The sequence below is a fragment of the Sinocyclocheilus grahami genome, unplaced genomic scaffold (genome assembly GCF_001515645.1).
Source record: "Sinocyclocheilus grahami isolate Dianchi unplaced genomic scaffold, SAMN03320097.WGS_v1.1 scaffold480.1, whole genome shotgun sequence".
Classification (NCBI taxonomy): Eukaryota; Metazoa; Chordata; class Actinopteri; order Cypriniformes; family Cyprinidae; genus Sinocyclocheilus; species Sinocyclocheilus grahami.
The window spans coordinates 491311-516791 of record NW_015505659.1 but is presented as its reverse complement, the minus strand read 5'-3'; the positions used below and the strand labels follow the sequence as shown (position 1 = coordinate 516791).

At 37.7% G+C, this 25481-nt stretch overlaps 2 protein-coding genes and 1 long non-coding RNA gene across 3 annotated transcripts in view; 1 reads left to right on the top strand and 2 right to left on the bottom strand.

Annotated features, from left to right (window-relative positions):
- The window catches only part of LOC107553751 (pro-interleukin-16-like), a 49638-nt gene extending 36246 nt beyond the window's left edge, over positions 1-13392 (top strand). The window contains exons 15-23 of the mRNA XM_016236063.1: positions 608-1116; positions 2258-2314; positions 2609-2705; positions 3139-4378; positions 6047-6233; positions 7686-7787; positions 9476-9725; positions 10203-10331; positions 12167-13392. Coding sequence (XP_016091549.1) covers positions 608-1116; positions 2258-2314; positions 2609-2705; positions 3139-4378; positions 6047-6233; positions 7686-7787; positions 9476-9725; positions 10203-10331; positions 12167-12327 — 2732 coding nt within the window. The 3' untranslated portion in view covers positions 12328-13392. The remainder of the gene's footprint in view (positions 1-607; positions 1117-2257; positions 2315-2608; positions 2706-3138; positions 4379-6046; positions 6234-7685; positions 7788-9475; positions 9726-10202; positions 10332-12166) is intronic.
- A 1350-nt stretch (positions 13393-14742) lies between these two features.
- On the bottom strand, positions 14743-17899 carry LOC107553749 (uncharacterized). Its single transcript, XR_001604986.1, has 3 exons — positions 17853-17899; positions 17632-17725; positions 14743-17395 (listed from the first exon to the last, which is right to left on the bottom strand). It is a non-coding gene; the product is annotated as an uncharacterized lncRNA (long non-coding RNA).
- A 531-nt stretch (positions 17900-18430) lies between these two features.
- On the bottom strand, positions 18431-20925 carry LOC107553748 (stAR-related lipid transfer protein 5-like). Its single transcript, XM_016236062.1, has 3 exons — positions 20807-20925; positions 20586-20679; positions 18431-20441 (listed from the first exon to the last, which is right to left on the bottom strand). Exons 1-3 carry the CDS (start codon positions 20883-20885, stop codon positions 20297-20299), a joined length of 318 nt encoding a protein of 105 aa, XP_016091548.1. The 5' UTR covers positions 20886-20925; the 3' UTR covers positions 18431-20296.
- Between the last annotated feature and the right edge of the window lie 4556 nt (positions 20926-25481).

Here is a 25481-nt window from a genome sequence, read left to right as displayed (position 1 = left end):
ATATATATATATATATATATATATATATATATATATATATATATATATATATACTGTATATATATATATATATACATACATATATATAATTAAAAAAGAATAATAATCATTTAATATGATTCAAAGATTACAGCAATAACTATATAAATGTTATAAATAAAATTATTTGAAATATGCTATTAATAATTAATAATAATATTTATAATTTAATATAATTTGAGTATATATAAAATATTGTACTATTATGTTAGATATTGTATTTTGTACTGTATAGAGTACAAACAATTGTTCAAACCAGAGAAAAATATCAATTTGTTTGTATCATAATAATTTAAATTCATTATTTAAAAAGATTGGTATCAAATGGAAACCTGAATAAATTAAAATAATTTTTATTTCAATTAATTTATTAATCATGAACTCATGTAGATGTCATGGAAATTCATAGGTCAGAAGAGTAGGAACCCTGGACTTGCATCAAAGGCTCAGATGAGCCATGTCTGCTTAGAGTCTTGTTTCCTGTTTGTACAAAATGAACTTGTCCATGATTATTTCTCCTGTGAAGAAGATCAGTAGTTGGTTTAGACATGTCTGTATCTCATCTCAGGTCTGAGGAGATCCGATGCCTGTTCTCACAGCAGACCGAAGTGTATCCACTGTCTGGACCGGAGCACGAGTCAGCTGACCTGTAGACGAGCACAGAAACCCATGATGCGATCATGCAGTGAGGGAGCCTACAGCCAGCGCTGTATACCGGCCAGCACCACCACTCAATCCTTCCTCGAACCCCAGCATGTCACCAGAGTACAGAGCATGGACGTCTCTTTAACAACCAACAGTGAAACTTCACTTAATAACACACTGTCTCCAGCCTCGTTCGCAGACGACGACTATAACATTCCCTATAAATGTCCAATGAATTTCACTGGACAGCAAACATTAGATGTGCATGCAGGTGTGGTGAGGATTTCAATGCAAGGAGCAACAAACCAGGCACGGAGGTACTGCAGACGACAGGATGTCAGCAGTCAGGAAGCGCTCACTGATTCGGGCGGCTCTAGTCAAGGTTCACCAGTGAAAGAGGAAGATCTGCTGCCTTCTCAAAGCAACTGCCAGGTAGGGCTAGTCACATTTGTGAAATGCACTATTTTTATTAAAGAAAGAATATTCAGGGGTTGTTTTGACTCAATTAAAATGATTTGTTCTTTGTTTTCTTTTCCTTGTGTAGGTTTGCCCAGCAATACATATGTCAGTGAGGTTATGCACAATAAATTAATTATATACAGGTTTAAATCTACTTTAAACTACTGCTTTTTTTTGCTCTCTGTCAAAGAGACTGTTTACAAGTAGGTGGTTTTCACTGTAAGACTGATGCATTGCCCATAAATGGTAGTTGAGTAAGTCAAGACATGATTGGCTTAACTACAACCCTTGCCTAAAATCTTGCACCATCAATGAGAAAAGGGGCATTCATTTTTTTCCCTTAGATTTTCTGAATGGATTTTTGAATGCATCTGACTGGACAGCAAATATAAAAGTATATATAAACATAACACAGTGTGTGCAAATAGTTTTTTTATTTTATGCAATTTCCGATAAAATTAGGAAATTGTTCAACAGGATGACTGTCCTCATCATGATCTGTGAAAAACTGAAATGTGTCAAATTGAACAATGTGAAAACTAAACATATTGCCATTTGCAAATCTAGAAATATAAAACAAAATAATTGAAGTAACTGCATTACTTGAATATTTTGTCAATTATTGTGATTAGATGGAGTGACTCACACACAGTATTTCTAATCTGGCCATCTCTTGCTTTATTGATTGGCTAATCAGGACCCCAGCAGGAAGTGAATGAGACATTTTTAAGTTTTTTAAAGGTGCACTCAGTCATCAGTCTTGCACAATGCATTATTTGATTAATTTAGTTTAATTTAATTTAAAAGTGCATCATAACAGGTGTCAACCAAATAAAACTAAGCAGTATTCAGTTGGTCAGACTACAGTGAATATATGCACACCATCTTTCAGTAAGTTTATTAAACCGGTGATAAAAACTTGAAAAATGGGGACAAATCTAAAACATTCACTTTTATACATTTTACAAATGCATTTCCTTTATGCTAATTTCTATTTCCTTTACAAATAAATAATTTTTTTACCTAAATAGGCATTGATTTTACAGTGACTATAATTATTTAAAAACTTTTATTGCCTTACACAATCTTTTATTGTCTCTCCACATGCATCTAGTTTTTCTGCAGTCTATACAGGGCTTTGAGAAAGATCTCAAGGCTTCTGTTTAAGAATGTACGTAGAAATTTATGCTACTTCTTTCTGGACGTGTTCATGTCAGTGTTTGATGAAAATTTTGAATCTGTGTGCACTTTATACAAACATTTATTTGCACAATAGTGCATCTTTTTGTCATATGTGTGATTCAGGTATTTAAATGCTTGAGTGTTTGGCATGAGGCATGGCTCTAGTGTGTGTTTCTGTGTGCAACAGTGATGCATGACAAAATGATGCCGAATGCATTTCTACACCTTTTCGATTTTTTTGTAAGACTCAAACTCAGCCAACCATTTCCTGTTTTTGTGACAGGAAGTGGTTGAAGGCACAGAAGTCGGAACTAAAGCATTTGCCTGTATCTCGGAGCCTAAAAGTGACTCAACACACAGAGGGGACAGACAGCACAGAGGTACGTTAACCTGAAATACACCTATTACTGGTTAATATTACTACATGACGAGATCAAAAATAGAAACGTATGTCATGTAGGTTGCATAACTTTGATTGACTTTGATACTATTCTGAGCAAGATCAAAACATGTATGCTGAGACTTTTCATTTCCTGATTCAGCTGGTAACAGTAAGTTCCTGTATAGCAAGATTTTTATAAAAGAAAAGCAATATATTTTTTTTCTTTGTAACATTCATAGTATAGTAATATTATTATATTATAATATTTTCGTATTGTATGATATATTCATATCACATTCTATTTTTGAATGAAAATAAAACAACTGTGACAAATATTGGATGTGAGGCAGCATGTGAGTTAGTTCTCACTTTGCACTTCTCTGTCCGACAGCTTATTAAAAGGAAATTAACAGGACACTATTATGTTACAGGTCCAGACTCCCCATCTAACGTGTGTAGTCCGAGTAAGCGGGTTGGCCTGAGACGTCAGGCTCGTTTGGAGGTCAGTACAGATCAACCACTTGACCCCTGGGTAAAGCTGACCGAAAGCCCGGAGAACCAGTCCTACTGCTACAAAACCATGAGTGACCAAAATGGAGATAGTGAGGTTAATGGCACGGCCTCTGAAACCACAAACACCACCTCAGACTCCAAATCTGAGCAATCTCCCAATGGCAAAAAAGCCCCCCCGGTGGCTCCAAAGCCTGCATGGGCACGTCAGAGCATTAAGAGCATTAAGTCTGGGAAATCGATAACAGAAGCTTTGAAGCATCCGGAACCGAAGCATAACAGGAGCCAAGATACTGGCAGGACCTTTGGGATTAGTCTGAGGTCCGCTTCAACAGGAGCCAATTTGTCAATCAGGCAGAAGATCAGCTCATTTGAGACTTTCTCAAGTCCTGATGGAGCCGAAAGGCCAAGCAGGCGACTGGTCCCAAATGCATCTCTTCCTCCAGTGGAGAAGACGACTAAAACCTCATCTGCAGACTACAGCAATGCAGGGAGAACTAAAGTTACCACAAGCAACTTGCACAATAATGATGACTGCCAGTCTACACCAACAATTTCAGCCACCACCCAGCCTCCAGAAGAAGAAAAGCAAGAACCAGCTTCCCTCGGTTCAGATATCATTTCAGAGACCCATCATTCCCCGGCAGAGGAAGAAAATCAATCAACTTCTCATGATTCAGAGCCCTGTAAGCCGATCCCTGTTGAGGAACCTGCTCTTGACTCCACAAAAGAGCTTTCACCTGCTACTGAGACTGAGCAAGAACCCTCACCTTCTGAAGAGGATTTGCCCCCTTCAAGCCACGTACCGAGGAGATCGAGCAGCTCAAAGGAGGGTCCTATAGAAAAAACTGAAGGTGCAGGAACTCATGCGGTGAGCTTGAGGACCCGGAGTCTACCCCTCAGTCCCTCTTCAGATGCCCCCAACTCAAGCGGCTTGGATGGGGAGAGCCTGGGGATCATCTTGTCCTTCAGCAACCAAGTGTCCAATGCTTTGATGCGATCAATGCAATCCCTGCCGCAGTCCCCTTGCATTCGGTTTGGGAACCCCTGGAGCGCCCCACCAGGATCCCCTCTTCATAACCCAATAGAGGAAGACTCTCCTGGTGAAAAGCTCCCATCTTCAACAGCACTAGAAAACAACGAAAAGGGTTTCTCTGTAAGGTACGCAACTTATCCAAGCATATTATCTCTGAAAACGATGCAGGACTAATGTGCTTGGAAAATGAAAGTGTTTGGGGTATAATTACACTGTGTACAGTGTTGTGTTGGCTGATGGGATAAGATCACTTGCAGGGACTAGAGCCAACAATGTCAGCTTATTTTATGTTGAGAACTGGCTGCACGATAAAGGCATTGCAGAGGTTTGAATCATTCGGGAATCTGTTTTAAATTAAACAAGAAGCGGAAATGCAGATCTTTTGAGTTAGTCACAAACAACAGGCCATTTCATGCTAACGTCTTGCAAGCTCTCAAACTAGTCCTTATCGCTGTTAGAAAAAAAACACTTTCCTGTCATGCATGTTTGAGCTAAAGTAGTCTACAGATAGATGTGATGAGATGTGATCCCATCCCCATCCCCCATAGTGATTGTGAGATTTTTTTGTCCAAAAAAACTTTAATTGTGTGGTGTAATTATGATTATTTTACTGCTCCCAATCATGCAAAACCCGTACGATCCCAGATTGCAAATATCAAACATGTTTGATAAATTTACAAATCTTGATCAGGGTTGCCTCTGACGTGACGCCTTCCAGTGAGAGCAAGCAAGCTTCACCAACCGGATGTTGCATGCTTCTATAGCTGAAACTTGACAGCCACAAACGTGAAGTATTGAGAAAGAAGATCACCCATATTCTTTTATTCTCCTTTGATTTTCTTCCCATGAAACACAACTCATGCAAGAAGAACCAGCTGATGATGCCGATCGTCCTCCATTTGTTTTTCTTCCCAAGTCATGTTTGATTTCGCAAGTCTCTGTTAGATCTCATCTCACTGTGAAAATGATACTACAACCTGCATGCATGTAGTCTTGCGGTCTGGTCTAATTGTGTAGTGTGTGTGTTTGGAAGATTATAATGTTAAACATCAGTTGGAACTGTCCTTAAAGGGTTAGTTCACCCAAAAATGAAAATTCTGTCATTCATTACTCACCCTCATGTCGTTCCAAACCTGTAAGACCTTCATTCATCTTCAGAAAACAAATTAAGATATTTTTAATGAAATCCGAGAGCTTTCTGACCCTCTATAGACAGCAACGCAACTGACACATTCAAGGCCCAGAAAGGTAGTAAGGACATCATTAAAATAGTTTGGGACGTGAGTGGTTCAACCATAATGATATAAAGCTACGAGAATACTTTTTGTGCGCAAAGAAAACAAACTTTAAGTCTCCACCAGTTTTAAAATCGGCCTAATGTGTCCCAGGCCTAAGTTGTCCAATCCTGCTCCTGGATGGCCACTGTCCTGTTGAGTTTAGCTTCAACCATAATTAAACCCACCTGACAGAGCTAATCAAGGTATTTTGATCTTTTACTAGAAACTTTCATTCAGGTGTGTTGCAAACAGGTTGGAGTTATACTCTGCAGGAGGTTGGCCATCCAGGAGCAGGATTAGACACCTCTGCTCTAGAACCAATGTTGTCTTGGCAGTGTCCCAAATCAACTGAGCAAGGTTGCAGGGTTGCAGGGTTGCAGGGTTGCCCCCCCACCCCCCACCCCCCGAATAGGGTTGGAGCCAAACTCTGCAGGATATGGTAGTCTTTCAGGAACAGTGTTGGCCATCTCTGGTCAAAGGCACTTTCAATCAAGCTAACTTATATCTGGTCTACAGCTTGGCTAAACTGAGGGAGCGTACCATCGAGAGAGGGGAGGAGTGCGAGAAGGAAGAATGGAAACCTGAACGACCGCTCACTTCAGCCACAGATGTCTGTGCCCAATCCATGCTCTCAGCCCTTCCGCCACAGGAGATTCAGCAGATGATCCAGGAAGTCAAGGATCTGGATGAAGACACGCTAAGGGTGGGTTTAGCTCTGGCTTGGTAATCATAGAGCCGATACAACAAAGTACACGCTGTTGGATGTTGTCTGGCGTTGATTACTTCCACATCCTGCTCCACAAACCTGAATATGTATGAGAGGTGTGACAGAGGAACAATCGGTTCTCTATAACGAAACAGCATATTTTAAGTGCTCTTAAAGGTCAGTGAGCTTTCTTTTATGTGCTGCTACATTCTGAAGCTCACTTGCTAGCAGAGTTGAAAAAAATATATAAAAAGACATGCTTCTCTTGGTCAAGAGTGCGACTTCCTGACCATGGCAGTATTGCATTTATGACTGTTCCCTTTGCCACATTTTCTGTCTGCAGTTCAACAAAGCTGTCTATATTCCTTCAGGTTAATGAAGTGATGAGCACAATGAATCAAATAAGCTTTTTTGAATGTTCTATAGTTCATTTTAAATGGTCCTTTTGTGTGACAAGTGATTTAAAAAAAAAAGTTACATCTTCTATGCAGTCTTTGTCATTTTAGAGGGAGTTTAGCATGTCATGCCAGAGTATAATTTAAATCGAGCCATTTTATAGCTTTAAATCTAACATTTAGCATAAGGCCTTCAAGTCCCTCAATATAATTTGTATTTATAAATAAATTCAAAACGTTAATGGAAAGAAATGTTAGAACCAAATGAAATTATGATTTGTTTAATGATCAAATTACTTTGGTAGTACTTACAAATAACAAAAAAAAAGTATGTTTGAATATGCAGTATTATAAAACAGTTGGTGAATATAAATACCTGATTACCTGCTATTTCTGCTGGGATTCTGAAGCGTGCATCTGATGGACACTTTACTATCCCATGAGGCCATGTCTGAAGCGTAGAGGCTGACATCATAGGTTAGATGACAATTTCCAACATTTCTGATTCTTATGACAAGCATGCATACATGTAAATCATACTCAATGAAGCAATTTCTTCATAAAATACACAATTTTGGTCCCAAGACAAATTCAGTAGGTGTGCCTTAAAATCAGGATTTGTACTTGAGGACACTTCTGTTAAGAAATTTTTATTTATATTTACAACCAAATAATCTATAAATCATAATTAGACAAGCGTCATCTTTTAAGACCGTGCCAGATGCTTATGTGATTTTGACGAAATAGTTATTAACAAGATTCTTAAGTGCTATTTAACACTAGGGGAGGCAATATCTCTATATTTCTTTCAAAACTGCATGATGTAATGGAGTGGGAACAGGATCCAGCCCGCCTGGAAATCATCAATGTGGCAGCTGTTCTTTACAAAGCGATAAAGCCGTGTTCACAAATGCAGATTGTCCTTCAGCATGTTCAAGAATAACAGCTTTGCTAAATGCAGTTCTGGTTACAGTACAGCCACAGATACAAAGGTGTTTTGAATCACGAAATATTCTATAAACAAGTCTGATTTGGATTTCTTAATGTCCATTAGCAACTGGAAGACATCCATGTTGTGATTCTACATAAAGAAGAAGGAGCTGGCTTGGGTTTCAGCATCGCTGGCGGTATTGATCTGGAGAACAAAGCAACTACAGTGAGTGACGTCTCTATATAGCCATAAACCACACACCACAGCTCATCTACTTCACCTGTCAACAGGAGACACAGCCTCTTCAATTTGGTCATCATTTGCACATGCGTAGATCGGTATCATTTTCTTGCTTCCCTGGAACACAAAATAAGATCTCAGGCAGAATGTCTAGGTTTCAAATCTCTTTTATGAGTGTAATAAATAAAAAATGATGCATTTGGACCAGGTTTGACGTCACTGACAATAATCTTCCCTTTTGCAGTAGGTTTCAAATTTGGTTTTCCACATTAAATGTGAAATCTATGGCAGAAGGGATGATTTTTAGTGAACAAACCACTGAAATCTTGGGAAATGAGTGCACATATAGCTGAAAGTTTGGTCTATTTCTTACGTAATATGTCACAACAGACTCAACAGAGGTCATTTTATGAGCTTAGCAGCGAATATCATCATGCACTTTTGTTGTATGAAAAACAATTTTGACATTAGGATGACGTGGACATGAGGATGAGTAAATGATGACAAATTTTAATTTCAACACAACTGTTGAAACCTTTGGGGTTATATATATATATTTTCTTTTTAATAGAACATACTTTTACTTGATCAGGTGACAGTAAATACAGTAATGATGTTACAAAAGATTTATATTTCAAATAAATGCTGTTCTTTTAAACTTTCCATTAATCACGGTTTCCACAAAAACATTGATAGTAATAATAAATGTCTTGAGCAAGTCAGCATATTAGAATGATTTTTGAAGGATCATATGACACTGAAGACTGGAGTAGTGATGCTGAAAATTCAGCTTTGCATCACAGAAATAAATTACATTTTAAAATATATTCAAAAAGAAAACAGTTTTATCAATTGTAAAAAATATTTCACAATATTACTGTTTTTTTTTTACTGTATTTTTGATTAAATAAATGCAGCCTTGGTAAGCATAAGAGGCTTCTTTCAACAGACTCAACAGAGGTCATTTTATGAGCTTAGCAGCGAATATCATCATGCACTTTTGTTGTATGAAAAACAATTTTGACATTAGGATGACGTGGACATGAGGATGAGTAAATGATGACAAATTTTAATTTCAACACAACTGTTGAAACCTTTGGGGTTATATATATATATTTTCTTTTTAATAGAACATACTTTTACTTGATCAGGTGACAGTAAATACAGTAATGATGTTACAAAAGATTTATATTTCAAATAAATGCTGTTCTTTTAAACTTTCCATTAATCACGGTTTCCACAAAAACATTGATAGTAATAATAAATGTCTTGAGCAAGTCAGCATATTAGAATGATTTTTGAAGGATCATATGACACTGAAGACTGGAGTAGTGATGCTGAAAATTCAGCTTTGCATCACAGAAATAAATTACATTTTAAAATATATTCAAAAAGAAAACAGTTTTATCAATTGTAAAAAATATTTCACAATATTACTGTTTTTTTTTTACTGTATTTTTGATTAAATAAATGCAGCCTTGGTAAGCATAAGAGGCTTCTTTAAAAAAAAAAAAAAAAAAAATTGTAAGATCTTATAGTTACAAACTTCCAGTGGTTCCACTGTAAATGCAAAATGTATACAGTTAATACTAGCAAAATAATTGTATATATTGATTTTATTTACTGTTTATGTTTTTATTTATTTATGCATTTACTGTATCATGTACCTTCAGGTTCACAGGGTGTTTCCCAGTGGTCTGGCTGCTCAGGAGGGCACCATAGAAAGAGGAGATGAGGTGCTGTCCATTAACGGTCAAACGCTAAAAAACGTCACACACAGCGACGCCACAGCGATTCTCAGGCAGGCCCGCACCATGAAGCAGGCGGTGATAGTGGTGTCCAAAAACAAAGACCCAGAAGGGAAGGGAGGCGCTAACGCTAATGAGTCCAGCTGCAGCAGTGGGGCAGAGAGCAGCATCACAGGTGGGCCAACATTACTGACGTCAGCACAGGAATGGCATTAATGTTTAATGTCAATGTTTAATAGGGCACAGAAGGAATACAGGAATGTTACAAGAGTTTCATGTTGTGTAATAAAAAACAAAACTGTACGACTGAAGTCACATTAAAAGCCCTATTTGAACTGGACTAGTTTTCCATGAGGAGAATTCATGTTTCACAGATGGACTAATTCTATCCAAACCTGACACATCAGCTGTTTTTCACAATGCTTCGTAACTAAAGCCAAATTTCTTGTGCTGCCATTATGGAATTAGTTCTTTAAGAGCTAGTGTTTCAAGAATCAAATTTCAGTGGGTTTTATGATATATCTGGATGCAGTCACTATGTTAATAACATTTAGAAAATTAATCTTATCCAAATAGTGCTCAACACAAATATAAATATGCAAAATACGTGTTAATTCATTCTATGGCTTTTGTTTCAAAAAATGACTCTTAGGGGACGATGGAGGTGAAGTTGTAACAATCGAGTTGGAGAAGAATGCAGGCGGAGTTGGATTTAGTCTTGAGGGAGGAAAAGGCTCCATTAACGGTGACAGACCACTAACCGTCAACAGAATATTTACAGGTGAGACTACAACTGAACCTTAAAAAATTTACCTTTGCTCAGAGCGTACTTACCCTCAGGTCATCGACGATGTAAATGAGTTGGTTTCTTCGTTAGGACAGATTTGGAGAAATTTAACATTACATCACTTGCTCACCAATGGATCCTCTGCTGTGAATGGGTGCCGTCAGAATGAGTCCAAACAGTAAATAAAAACATCACAGTAATCCACACCACTCCAGTCCAACAATTAATGTCTTTTGAAGTGAAAAGCTACATTGCAACGGTTTATAAATGTTAAAATGTCTTGATGGACTTCACAGTATTTATCAGCTTTTTAGACTCTCTTTCTGATGGCACCCATTCACTGCAGAGGATCCAGTGGTGAGCAAGTGATGTAATGCTACATTTCATTACATTAAAGGGGTCATGATGCTATTTTAAAGATCATTATTTTGTGTATTTGGTATAACAGAATACGTTGACATGCTTTAATGTTCAAAAAACACATTATTTTTCAAATACTGTACATTATTGTAGGTCCTCTATGCCCCGCCTCTCTCAAACACGTAGTTTTCAACAAAGCCCCCTCCTTTGACAAGCGCAGTCTGCTCTGATTGGCCAGCTGACCCAGTGCATTGTGATTGGCCGAACACCACAAGCACGTGTCGGAAATGTAACGCCCTTACCATAATCGTGAGCTTCAGCTTTCAAAGTAAATATCAAGACAGTTAATAATGTCGTTAGTCTTACCATCAGTTCAAGCCTGAAAGGGCAACAGAGTCGCGTGACAGACACAGTGATGATGCAGTACACAAGCCGCGGTTAAGGCAGCCGACGTGCTATGATTTCTGACAGGCAGTTCACTCTCCTGTGATGTGACCCTGTTCCCCTCTCACACACACACACACACACACACATGATGCGTTACTCTGCGCTGCGCAAAACTCCGCATTTGAACAGTCAATAGCAAATACTTAAACTGATAACAAAACATACTTACAGTCGCTGATTCAGAAGCGCCAGATTGTCATAGCAAAGTCGGAATTTACCCTTTTTTTTTATTTATTTTTTAATTTTTTAGAAATAGCCTTTGTGCACAGCCAGCTTTGTACTCTTCTAGGTTAAAAAAACGTCCATAAAATGCATTGCACAAATTTGAACATCTGGGTTGTGCTGTTCTGTTGTAAATAAATCTTAACCAATGATTCCTAATTGCATCTACTTCCGGAAGGCCAAATAAAGTGCTTTTGCACTGAAACACAGCGTCTCCCTGACATGGCTGCATCAACACTACTGCTGTTCCTGAAACCACGCCTTCTTTCTTTGCATGCTAGAACGAGCCGTTTTAGGTGGTTGACTCTTAACTTTTATAAAGAATATCTCTTTGGATTTGAGACTTTAGTCTTTGCAACTTTACAGATCTTCTTTATGCACCAAGAGCTTGTAACACTCCAAAGAGAAAGGAAAACTTGAAATCGCATCATATGACCACTTTAAGAGTACTGTACTGTAAAAATGTTTTTTCTAAGTGGGAAATAAAACGATTATTGGAGTACACTTCATGAGCATATACCATTTCAGTTTTTCTACAAAAAAAAATCACATCTAATTCAATGCTACTGCTGTTTCTTGTAATTAATTGTACAATTCTGAGCAAAAAGTGTTTCTACACCAAATTAATTTCAGTGTGGCATCAAAATAACCAAAACCTTTGATAAACTAACAAATATGGTGTGGTTTTCTCATTTTGCAGAAATCTTTTTGTAAAGTTATGCAGGTGCAGATTACATGTGGGCCTGCAAATTAGAATGTAGCATGAATCATACAATATATACTGTATTTTTTTCTGGCAGGGAGTGATGCTGAGCAAAAGGGGCTGAAGTCTGGTGATGAGGTACTGCAGATACAGGACTCGTCTCTGCAGGGTCTCACACGCTTTGAGGCCTGGACACTCATTAAAGGCCTTAATGATGGGCCGTTTACACTCGTCATTAAGAGAAAAAAATGCGATTAGAGCTAAACTCCACTCAGAAGCACCCAGAAGAAAATACTGGACTTATCTCAAACTTCATTTCAAGCGTTGGGAAAATACCTCCACTTGCTAAAAAATGTACATTACAAATCAGTGTTTCTTAAAAGCAGGGTTCCCATGATTTGACCAATGCATGTATTTCATTTAAATTTTTCTTACTGCAATCAAGACTGCAGTCAAAAAGAACAATTTCTATCCAATTAAGTGCTTTAGAGTTGAGCAAGAAAAACCTATACACACTATAAACCTTTACATGACTTTTAGGTTCCCCCCTCCCCCCTCCTCCTCCTCACTTTCATGAGTTTTGCAGGCCTGGAAATCCCATTTCCCTGATATTTCCATGTTTTCCGTGACTGGGGAACCCTGTTGGGATCATTCAGTTGCCTTGATTGCTTCATTTTTCCATTAATGCATATTGACAGTATGACTTTCATATTCTATATGATGTGCATGATGTGCATCACTGCATGATGTGGTACTACATGATCAGGAAAGCTTGTTTTTCTGAGCAGAGTTTTATAGCGCTTCACTGTGCTGGTATAGTACTGTTTTACTGTCACAATCAGGGATTCATTAAAAAAAAAAGATACTTTTCAAGTCTGCCTGTTTTGATGCAATGATTTGCACAAGCCTGTAAATAGTTTCGGATATATTTCTACACCATTTCACCAAAGCAGAAACATGTCAACATGTAAAGAACATGTCATGAAGCATTTGTGGCACACAGTTTAAGAGATCAGAAATAGAATATTTAAAAAATATTTAGTCAAATGCTCCCCCTAACAGTACATTGCTCTAGTTTTTCAAAGCCAGAAATAATAAATATATTCCTTTGATGTTTTCAAAAAAATATATTATCTAACAGAATACACCTTTGACAGTTTAAAAAAAACCCGAACTACTATGCCTCTAGTATTCTGGTCTTGTTAGTTTTTTTCCCCCTTAAAAAGAAAGGCCTTAATATATTGAAACTGTGTCAAAAGAAAGATGTTTTACATGTAATTACTTGTTAAGGTTTGTAATGCTGAAATAAAGTGTGATACAAATGATAAATATGGTCATCAGTCATTTTTAATATCTGAAAACAGAATCTAAATGGAGAATCATACAATGGGTTTTACAAAGTGCAATTTCCTTTGTTTTTGCTGCTTTGAAGTATTAACAAACAGTACACACATGTCCCACAGTCAACGGCAGGTGGACATATAATAAACTGCATTGAGCAAAAACACATTTGAATTCAACATGAAATGAGAAATTACATGATTTCAATGCATATCTCTAGGTCCATCACTGCATGTTATTAAAAATTCTATACTCTAAAAATATATACTGGCTTGCTTCGCCTGTTACGAATCGCTCATACTGTTCGACTTGTCCCACCCAATCATCTGCCTCCATTCTGGTTTGTACCGCCCACTTTTCATGATCCAATCAATTCCAGGAGGATAAAATCAAGTACCAGCAAATGTTTTATTCTAAATCCATCAGTTTACAGAAATAAAATGACTTGCAAATGACACTTCATGTTGACTTCAAGAAAATAATAATCTGGAATAATCAAAAACTCTCATTTGACAGAATTGACAAAGTGTATACACTGCTTTCGGAATGTAAATGTGTGTGTATTATTAAAATATACAGAGAACTTTGCACAATACTACTGAAGTCAAGCACACACTCCTTGCAAAACGGATGTAAAATCTAGACTCCCAAAATAATCCTGAAATGCACTAGAGCATACTGCTCATTTACAGTATAAAAAAAAGAACAAAAAAGCACACATCTCAAGGCCATGAGCATGCGTTCACAGTAATTTCATTGACGGCATACAGGCATATAAACACAAACTACCTACGGGTTGAGACACATGTCAGGAGGACAATCGTGCAGCTAGACACAAACGGGCAAAAGGTAATTAAAGAGATCAAAAAGTCACGCAACACACTTGGTTCCCTCTGAGGTCCGTCATAGCAGTGATATATTAAACAGTCCCTTTGTCCATGTGCAATTACGATGGATTACAAGCAGAGATAGAAAGCCAAAAAAATGGGATTAATTTCTACTATGTCTATGGAAAAAAAAATCATAATTTCTATATTTTTGGAATGTTTTAAAAGGGTCGGGCAAAACTGTCAATTTAAAAAGGCACTCCCTTTTAATTCAAGCATTTATATTTAAATTGAATTGGCCACGCCCCACAGGATGCAAAATTGGAATAGAATTTGAAATGAGATGTTCAACAATCAATCAACAGAGGAACTCATTAGTCAAACACAATCATTTAGACTTTGGGGGAAATTAGAGCATTTTGGGAAATTAAAGGGAGAGTTCAACTTCACACCAAACCTGTATGAGTCTGAACTAAATAGAGTCTGGTAGCCATTGACTTCCATTGTATTTTTTTTTTTTCATACTACGGAAGTCAATGGCTACCAGCAATAATTTGGTTACCCACATTCCTCTAAATATATTTTGTCTTCAAGTATAAATACAGATTTGGAACAACTCGAGGGCGAGTTGACAGAATTGTTCGGTAAACTATCCCTTTTAACTTTCTTCCATGATTCATCAAATGATTAACTCATTGAGTTAATTTATTAAGTATATAACATACTATATTTAATATTAATTTTAAATATTTCAGATGATTTCTTTAAATTTCATTCAGTCACTTGTTTAATTCAATTCAGTAAATTCTAATTCAAACTCCGCATCCTGTTCTCTACCTCAATTCAAACTCGGGAACTAAAATAAAATTGGAATTTCAGTCATTCTTAATTACTCTGATTCCACACAGGATTCCACTCAACTCCCCGTTCTATTAGAATTCTCATTCATCTTAATGGCAGTTGCTGGTCTGGCTGGCACAGGACCCAGTAGATGTGGATACTTGTATACACAAACGCAAGGATACTTTTGATTGGCCATCAGTGGAGAAAAAAGCTTTATACTGGGCCACCAGCAGGGGCCACTGGGGTCATGCTAACCAGCTAAACCTTGAGCCTGTGGCCTATTCTTTTATCATTATATCATAACATGACTGTTCTGGCCTTTTTTGTCAGTCTCAAAAATACAGTACATAAACTCAGTTGTGTCAACAGAGAACAGCAGTAAATGCAATTCTTCAAATTTGTCTGAAGATATGTGTCTGTCAGTAAACATTGATTTGCCAAAGCCATTTATGCGCTAAAATATCACTATTCAAATATAGAAATACTTATAGAAAGTTTCAGCATAATTAACACCCAGACTTGTGTATAAGGGTCAAGCTTGAGCATCTATCAAAAACTCCATTACTCAAAAATGTAATCTCCAGACTAAGACAACTGTCCTCAAATACGTAACTGAAATTCTCAAAACAGCTTATTAAAATAAAACTCTGTTCCAAAAATGAGTGAACTGCCTATTTAGGCCAGACATCAAACATGCACTCCTGACACAGAAGCAGTAACCCTATGTTGCCTTCTAAGATACCTCATTCTAAAGTAGCGTCATGTTGTATGATAAAATCAAACTCTTTAAATCAATCGTGAGTCCAGTCCCTTATGCTTCATGTGAGGAGCATTATTTGTGCTGCCTATGTAGGGAGCTCCAAACCAGCAGACGGCAAGGCCGCTCACTACCTTTTAAAATAGAGCTGTATAGTCCAAAAAAGTTAACAATGCCCTATATGAATGAAATAATCCAAATCTATTATCATGCTACATTATAGGATCACACTACTGAATTATGGTTAAAAAAAACCCTGATGGAATGACTCTGCAACAGGCAAGGAGCATGATGCTAGCAACACCAACATCGTGTTCAGTTCCCATATAACAAACAGACTGATACGATTTAATTTGAATGCACTTTCAGTTACTTTGGATAAAACAGGGTTTCTGCAGGATTTTATGAAGACATTTTAAGACAATGTAAAGAAAATTTATGAAATGGAGTGAAGGGAACACAAAACATCAATATGTTCTCTGAATGTGAATGTCTAGAGCAGACAATGGGTTGTATTAGCAAGTTTGAAACTTCCAACAAAACTCTTTTACTTTTTACTACATTTGACTAAAAATAGCTTATGGCTTAAATACCTCTGCTCCCAACCAAGAGTATGGTAATTACTTTCATTGTAGCTTCTGATCACACTGCAAAAAAGAGATGTTCTTCCTCAGTTATTTTGTCTTGTTTTGTGCTGCAAGCTTCTAAAAAATTTTTAAATCAAGAAGCAAATTGCCATGTTTCTGAGAAATGTATCCAAATGGAGTTTATGAATAAAATAAGAACAAAAATCTGTCAAAGGGCTCAAAATGAGACCCCATTTCAGACCCCACTGACAAATATTTGTTCTTGTTTTAAGCATAAACTCACTTAATTTTGTGCTGTTTAGTTCAGTTTCAGACTTCATATATTAATTTTGCATCTCAAGTAAATGTATCTTGATTAAAGATGTTCAGATATTTGATCCGCCAAAATATCCAAGACAATAATTATGAGAAAAATATATATTTTTTTGCAGTGCATGCAACATTGAATGCATTTATAAGCTTTCTGCACCTATTTAGGGCCTTTTAAGACCTTAATTTGTGTAAAAGTGAATTAAGATTAAAATCCGCAGAAACCCTGTAAGAGCATCTGCCAAATGCATAAATGTATAATTTTTTGTGCAATAGTTCATCGTTTGAATCAAGTTTTCAGAATTTCCGAAATAATATATCAAACAAAATGTTCCAGTACTCTTAACTCTATGTGCAAGTGTGTTTGGACACGTGTAGCTATTGGAAGAATCAGGAATAAATCTATAAGTACAGTAAATTCACTTTCCACTAAAACTTAATTAAATGCAATTAAATTATTAAAATATTCACATTTAAGATTAAAGGGGGGTATATTATCTATAAAGTGCCATTGGTGCTATTTCAGCGATTTTACGGCTTTGGTCAGGTTGCTGTAAAACTCCACCATACTAGTGGGGAAAAATGAATCGACAACCGAACGAGGAAGCAAACCTCCAAGATCAGTCTGGAAAAAGCTGAACAGCTGCATTTTGCCTGGTTCCCTACAGAGAGAGGAAAAAAGTAAACATTTTATGCTCTTGATGAACCAATGCATGAAGAAAAAAAGACATCTGAAATGTACTTTTTTGCCAACAATGCATGAAGAAAAAAAGACAGCTGAAATGTATTTTTTTTGCCACGAATGCATGAAGAAAACAAGACATATGAAATGTAATTTTTTGCCACCATCTGCTGTCTGATGTTTGAATTACATCAACCAAAGACATGAGAAACTCACCCAGGAACAGGAACACAAAAACAGCCACAAGGATGGTTGAAGCCTCTGACGTAGCCAGGTTGAGGAGGACAGTTTGGATGGCTTACATTGGTAGCTATAAATCGATAACAATATCAATAACAGCATTATTAAGATAGTGGTCTAATGTTTATTTATAATGACCCTGTGATTCTATTCAGTGTCAGATTCAGATCCAGCTAAAGGAGAAAGGCCACGCGTACCATTTGATGAAACTGTGCCATCCTCATAGCGTTTAACGGAAATGACAACTCGAGGGCGAGTTGACAGAATTGTTCGGTAAACTATCCCTTTTAACTTTCTTCCATGATTCATCAAATGATTAACTCATTGAGTTAATTTATTAAGTATATAACATACTATATTTAATATTAATTTTAAATATTTCAGATGATTTCTTTAAATTTCATTCAGTCACTTGTTTAATTCAATTCAGTAAATTCTAATTCAAACTCCGCATCCTGTTCTCTACCTCAATTCAAACTCGGGAACTAAAATAAAATTGGAATTTCAGTCATTCTTAATTACTCTGATTCCACACAGGATTCCACTCAACTCCCCGTTCTATTAGAATTCTCATTCATCTTAATGGCAGTTGCTGGTCTGGCTGGCACAGGACCCAGTAGATGTGGATACTTGTATACACAAACGCAAGGATACTTTTGATTGGCCATCAGTGGAGAAAAAAGCTTTATACTGGGCCACCAGCAGGGGCCACTGGGGTCATGCTAACCAGCTAAACCTTGAGCCTGTGGCCTATTCTTTTATCATTATATCATAACATGACTGTTCTGGCCTTTTTTGTCAGTCTCAAAAATACAGTACATAAACTCAGTTGTGTCAACAGAGAACAGCAGTAAATGCAATTCTTCAAATTTGTCTGAAGATATGTGTCTGTCAGTAAACATTGATTTGCCAAAGCCATTTATGCGCTAAAATATCACTATTCAAATATAGAAATACTTATAGAAAGTTTCAGCATAATTAACACCCAGACTTGTGTATAAGGGTCAAGCTTGAGCATCTATCAAAAACTCCATTACTCAAAAATGTAATCTCCAGACTAAGACAACTGTCCTCAAATACGTAACTGAAATTCTCAAAACAGCTTATTAAAATAAAACTCTGTTCCAAAAATGAGTGAACTGCCTATTTAGGCCAGACATCAAACATGCACTCCTGACACAGAAGCAGTAACCCTATGTTGCCTTCTAAGATACCTCATTCTAAAGTAGCGTCATGTTGTATGATAAAATCAAACTCTTTAAATCAATCGTGAGTCCAGTCCCTTATGCTTCATGTGAGGAGCATTATTTGTGCTGCCTATGTAGGGAGCTCCAAACCAGCAGACGGCAAGGCCGCTCACTACCTTTTAAAATAGAGCTGTATAGTCCAAAAAAGTTAACAATGCCCTATATGAATGAAATAATCCAAATCTATTATCATGCTACATTATAGGATCACACTACTGAATTATGGTTAAAAAAAACCCTGATGGAATGACTCTGCAACAGGCAAGGAGCATGATGCTAGCAACACCAACATCGTGTTCAGTTCCCATATAACAAACAGACTGATACGATTTAATTTGAATGCACTTTCAGTTACTTTGGATAAAACAGGGTTTCTGCAGGATTTTATGAAGACATTTTAAGACAATGTAAAGAAAATTTATGAAATGGAGTGAAGGGAACACAAAACATCAATATGTTCTCTGAATGTGAATGTCTAGAGCAGACAATGGGTTGTATTAGCAAGTTTGAAACTTCCAACAAAACTCTTTTACTTTTTACTACATTTGACTAAAAATAGCTTATGGCTTAAATACCTCTGCTCCCAACCAAGAGTATGGTAATTACTTTCATTGTAGCTTCTGATCACACTGCAAAAAAGAGATGTTCTTCCTCAGTTATTTTGTCTTGTTTTGTGCTGCAAGCTTCTAAAAAATTTTTAAATCAAGAAGCAAATTGCCATGTTTCTGAGAAATGTATCCAAATGGAGTTTATGAATAAAATAAGAACAAAAATCTGTCAAAGGGCTCAAAATGAGACCCCATTTCAGACCCCACTGACAAATATTTGTTCTTGTTTTAAGCATAAACTCACTTAATTTTGTGCTGTTTAGTTCAGTTTCAGACTTCATATATTAATTTTGCATCTCAAGTAAATGTATCTTGATTAAAGATGTTCAGATATTTGATCCGCCAAAATATCCAAGACAATAATTATGAGAAAAATATATTTTTTTTGCAGTGCATGCAACATTGAATGCATTTATAAGCTTTCTGCACCTATTTAGGGCCTTTTAAGACCTTAATTTGTGTAAAAGTGAATTAAGATTAAAATCCGCAGAAACCCTGTAAGAGCATCTGCCAAATGCATAAATGTATAATTTTTTGTGCAATAGTTCATCGTTTGAATCAAGTTTTCAGAATTTCCGAAATAATATATCAAACAAAATGTTCCAGTACTCTTAACTCTATGTGCAAGTGTGTTTGGACACGTGTAGCTATTGGAAGAATCAGGAATAAATCTATAAGTACAGTAAATTCACTTTCCACTAAAACTTAATTAAATGCAATTAAATTATTAAAATATTCACATTTAAGATTAAAGGGGGGTATATTATCTATAAAGTGCCATTGGTGCTATTTCAGCGATTTTACGGCTTTGGTCAGGTTGCTGTAAAACTCCACCATACTAGTGGGGAAAAATGAATCGACAACCGAACGAGGAAGCAAACCTCCAAGATCAGTCTGGAAAAAGCTGAACAGCTGCATTTTGCCTGGTTCCCTACAGAGAGAGGAAAAAAGTAAACATTTTATGCTCTTGATGAACCAATGCATGAAGAAAACAAAACATATGAAATGTAATTTTTTTGCCCCTATCTGCTGTCTGATGTTTGAATTACATCAACCAAAGACATGAGAAACTCACCCAGGAACAGGAACACAAAAACAGCCACAAGGATGGTTGAAGCCTCTGACGTAGCCAGGTTGAGGAGGAGAGTTTGGATGGCTTACATTGGTAGCTATAAATCGATAACAATATCAATAACAGCATTATTAAGATAGTGGTCTAATGTTTATTTATAATGACCCTGTGATTCTATTCAGTGTCAGATTCAGATCCAGCTAAAGGAGAAAGGCCACGCGTACCATTTGATGAAACTGTGCCATCCTCATAGCGTTTAACGGAAATGACATCAACAAAATCTCGAGGTGATATAATACCCATAGCAGCCGAAGGCGTGACCGTTCGACAGATCGAAACATCCTATGAAACGAAAAAGGAAAGATATAGAAATGTATAAATCTACTGTTGCATGATTGCTGCTTTATGTACTAAATCATTGCAATGCCATGCGCATCATGAACATCTCAGTTGAAATAAAAAATAAGATTTATTAATAGTGAAGCGAAGGGAAACGGCAAAAATAATTACTGTTTTCAAACAGGTATCCCAGATACTTCTCTAGTCTGACATTGATGGGACAAACGCCCTCAAACTCGCGCTATTGGTTGAGCGAATGTTGCTTTTTGGGCTGGTTTGTAAACTCAACAATCAGATCTATGTGCCGTTTAAAAGGCCACTTCCTTAGTCAGTAGCTCGTCAGAAGAATGTTGCATTCTGGGAATTTGAGTTTTCTGGGTCGATCCTGTTTTACGGTACATTGGCTCGTCCACATTGTCGTATGTATTATTAAATAAACACAGACTCATTATTTAAATATGAATTCGTTTCATCAAAACATTTTATTAATATCACATTTAGATGAACATGGGGACATTTTAAATAATTAAGCTACTTTTGTTTGCGCAGATGTTTAGATTTTTATCTATAATAAATAGAATTCAGTAGTATTGGTTTTGATTAGTTTCGCTGTGTTGAGGTATATTATCTCAAAACATTATATCCTTTGATGAAGAAAATCTCATCTAAACTCATTTTTTAAATGCCATGGATTTAAAAAAGCACTAAAAATTGCGTGACTGTCAATACCTCACAGTGCGATCAATAATTAAGGTTTTGTGCCTGAGCTTGACAAGAACATTTTTGCCCTGTCCTTTATAAAAATAGGCTACTTCCTTATAGCTTACTTGCAACACACGCATATTCATAACCCTCCTGGACTGCAGAGTGGTTTTTTAAAATAAACACAAATACCTGTTTAATGCCAAAGCTGTTACCACATTCAGAAATGTAATAATGTTGGGACTGGGCATTAACCTGTTTCAACCTGTTAATCTGAATATGCACTGTATATTCAAAGTGTTGAGTTAATCATAAGTGTTTAGCGGGAACTCTTACATAACCTTTTCCCTGTTGCCCATGATCGTTTGAATCAATACCACAACCCCCACACACACTGAGGGGGAAAAGAGTTTGATGTGCGTTTTTCACTGGTTGATTCTTTAATTTTTATTTTATTTTCGTACACACCCAATCTTGAATTCGTGTTTTCAGCCTTGACTCAGACAATGCATATTACTAATCAAAAATTAAGTTTTGATATATTTAAGGTAGGAAATTTACAAAATAACTTCATAGAACATGATCTTTACTTAATATCCTAATGATTTTTGGCATAAAAGAAAAATTGATAATTTTGACCCATACTATGTATCATTGGCTATTGCTACAATTACACCCGTGCTACTTAAGACTGGTTTTGTGCTCCAGGTCACCCTACCTTCTATAAACTCAAGCAACAGACATTTACCTTTATGATGCAGCTTGTAATTAATGTTAAAGGGGTCATATGATGCAATTTAAAGTTTTCCTTTCTCTTTGGAGTGTTACAAGCTGTTCGTGCATAGATAAGATCAAAGACTAAAGTCTCAAACCTAAAGAGATATTTTTTATAAAAGTTAAGATACGTCCACGCCCTCCTAAAACACCTCATTTAAACACGCCCCCACATGTCTACGTCACTGTGTGGGAATATTTGCATAACACCGCTCAAATGTTCACGCAAAGAAAGAAGGCGTAACTTTGATTCTCGCTGTAGTACTGTTGCTGCCGCCGCCATGTCGTGGAGACGCTGTGTGTTTCTTTGTGAAAGCGAAACTACTTTGTTTGGCCTTCCAAATGAGGACACAACTAGAAATCAGTGGTTAAGTTGTATTTACAACACTGTTCTAGAACAGTTCAAACCAAATATACAGATGTGTGCAGCGCATTTTATGGAGGACTGTTTCTTGAACCTGGGAGAGTAGACCACAATGCTATGGCGTTATTTTAATGACAAATGTCGAGAGGGCATTATTGTAGCGCGAAAGCACATTAATATAATGCGCTCGCACGAATCTCCCCGCTCGCACGCGGATTTCTTTTGCTCTCTCACAAAACCTGACGCGCGCGCTCAGATACACGCTGCTCTTGCCCAGAGAGTGTGCGCGCACTTAAAACGTGTCTCTCCTCTCACTCAAACTGTCCTGTGCACTCGCAAATCTCTCTGTGCTCATGCACTAGATATTAATTATTTTTGCACCTGAATTAAACGTTGTCAAAAGTTATCATTGTGCACTTTTAAAAAGTATCTCAAAGCAGATTTGTTTACTAAAGGCCTTTCCTTGTTTTTTTTTTATTATTGTTGTATTTTTGTTTTAACAAACTGGTTATTGCACTTTGTTTGACTACTTTATCTCTTTTATGTTTGTATTTGTATTTTCTTTTCTGTGAATGCACATATGCATCTCTCTGTAAAATACTTTGTAAATACTTTTAAAAGGCGCTATATAAATAAAGCTTTAAACAATCAGACCTCCACAACTGACTGATGAAAATACTATGTGAAATCTAATTGGCTGAGAGGGCACTGAACCTGGAATTATTTTGACAATCAAAGATAGATCTTTAATTTATTTCCAGTTTAATAATATTTAGCAATGTTAATGAAATTAGATAAATCGCTCACAGTAGTTTGACCAAACTGTTATACTAGGTTATATACAAATAATCCAAGCACCCGATTCATTTCTAATATTTGATTATTTTGACTTAGTAGTATTAAATTATAAAGAAATTACAGATCCATCTTTGAAATCTGATAGGTTGATAACATTTGACAACATTTAAATCAGGTGCGAAAATAATTAATACCTAGCCATGAGCATAGAGAGATTTGCGAGTGCACAGGACAGTTTGAGTGAGAGGAGAGACCACAGACTGTATAAAAACAGGGACAGACACGTTTTAAGTGCACGCACACTCTCTTGGCGAGAGCAGCGTTTATCGGAGCACGCGTCAGGTTTTGTGCGAAGAGCAAAGGAAAATCGCGTCCGAGCGGGGAGATTCGCGCTCGCACATTACATTAATGTGCTTTCGCGCTACAATAATGCGCTCTCGACATTTGTCATTAAAATAACGCCATACAATGCTGGCTGTTCTAATTCACAGCCTGCATTCATATTTAAAGTTTTCATATTTAAAGAATTTGACCCGATCCACTTGAAACAGGGACGCTGCTGAAGCCCCATCCGTCCCGAAGGAGTTTTCGGAAGCAAATACACATATAGCATCCGTTTAGGTGTATATGGAGAAACTGGAGGTGATTATAACCCTCTTGGAAAGGCAGAATCTGCCGGGGAACACTAAGGCTATACCGTGGATTATACACATACGAAAACTGCTTAGGTCTCAGAATGGAACCCGGCCTTCCACCATTCCCGCGGATTTCTCGTGAAGGCCCAGCGCCGGACGTTCCGCCGCATCCGCTGCCAAGGGTGATGGAGGATCTCAACAGGGTCTACTGTACGGACACTCTGGAGCAGTTTTTAGCAAGCCAACACTAACCGGGGCCTCTCGGTGCCACTACCCGTTTGAGGTGAGAACACAGGAGGATACCGGCTCCACACAGAGGCTATAGAATCTAGCGAACGTGTTGGGGGTTGCCCAGGCCGCAGCTCTACAAATATCTGTCAGTGAGGCACCACGAGCCAGCGCCCAGGAGGATGCAACAATTCTAGTTGAGTGAGCTCGCAGCCTGAACGGGCAGGGCACACCCTGAGCCTGATAAGCCAGGGTGATGGCATCCACACTCCAGTGGGCCATCCTCTGCTTAGAGACAGCATTCCCCTTCTGCCGGCATCCATAACAGACGAAGAGCTGGTCTGAGGTCCTGAAGCTTTGTGTCTGGTCTACGTAGCATCTTAATTCTCAGACGGGACAGAGCAAAGCTTCCAGAGCTAGGTCTGCCTTGATGGAGGCCAGTGCAAGCAGGAGCAGAGTTTTCAATGAAAGAAACTTTAGCTCAACTGAATGCAAAGGCTCGAATGGGCCCCGCTGTAGTGATTTTAGCACTAGAGACAGGTCCCAAGAGGGTATAGAGGGGGGCCGGGTAGGATTCAACCTCCTGGCCCCTCTAAGGAATCTGATGACAAGGTCATGCTTACCTATGGACTTCCCATTCACCGGGTCATGGTACACAGCAATAGCAGCAACCTGGACTTTGAGGGTGGAGTGAGACAGCCTTCGCTCCAGCCCTTGCTGCAGAAAGGAAAGCACGACCGCAATCGGGCATCTCCGGGGGTCTTCTCGGCGAGAAGAACACCACTTGACGAACAGGTTCCACTTCAAGGCATAAGCGTGTCTCGTAGATGGTGCTCTCGCCGAAGTGATGATGTTCACTACCTCCTGGGGTAGGTCACCTAGAACCTCCATGTCTAGGGACCAGACATGGAGTTTCCAAAGGTCTGGACGCGGGTGCCAAATGGTGCCCCATCTCAGAGTCAGTAGATCCCTCCTCAGAGGAATCGGCCTAGGAGGGGCTGTTGCAAGGAGCACTAGTTCAGGGAACCAGGTCCGAGTGGGCCAATACGGCGCCACTAG

Coding starts and splice junctions, on each gene's coding strand:
- LOC107553748 (XM_016236062.1), bottom strand. CDS start 20,885: ATGGGTATTATATCACCTCGAGATTTTGTTGATGTCATTTCCGTTAAA. Junction 20,680..20,806: donor TGGCACAGTTTCATCAAATG/GTACGCGTGGCC, acceptor ATCGATTTATAG/CTACCAATGTAAGCCATCCA. Junction 20,442..20,585: donor TTTTGTGTTCCTGTTCCTGG/GTGAGTTTCTCA, acceptor CTCTCTCTGTAG/GGAACCAGGCAAAATGCAGC.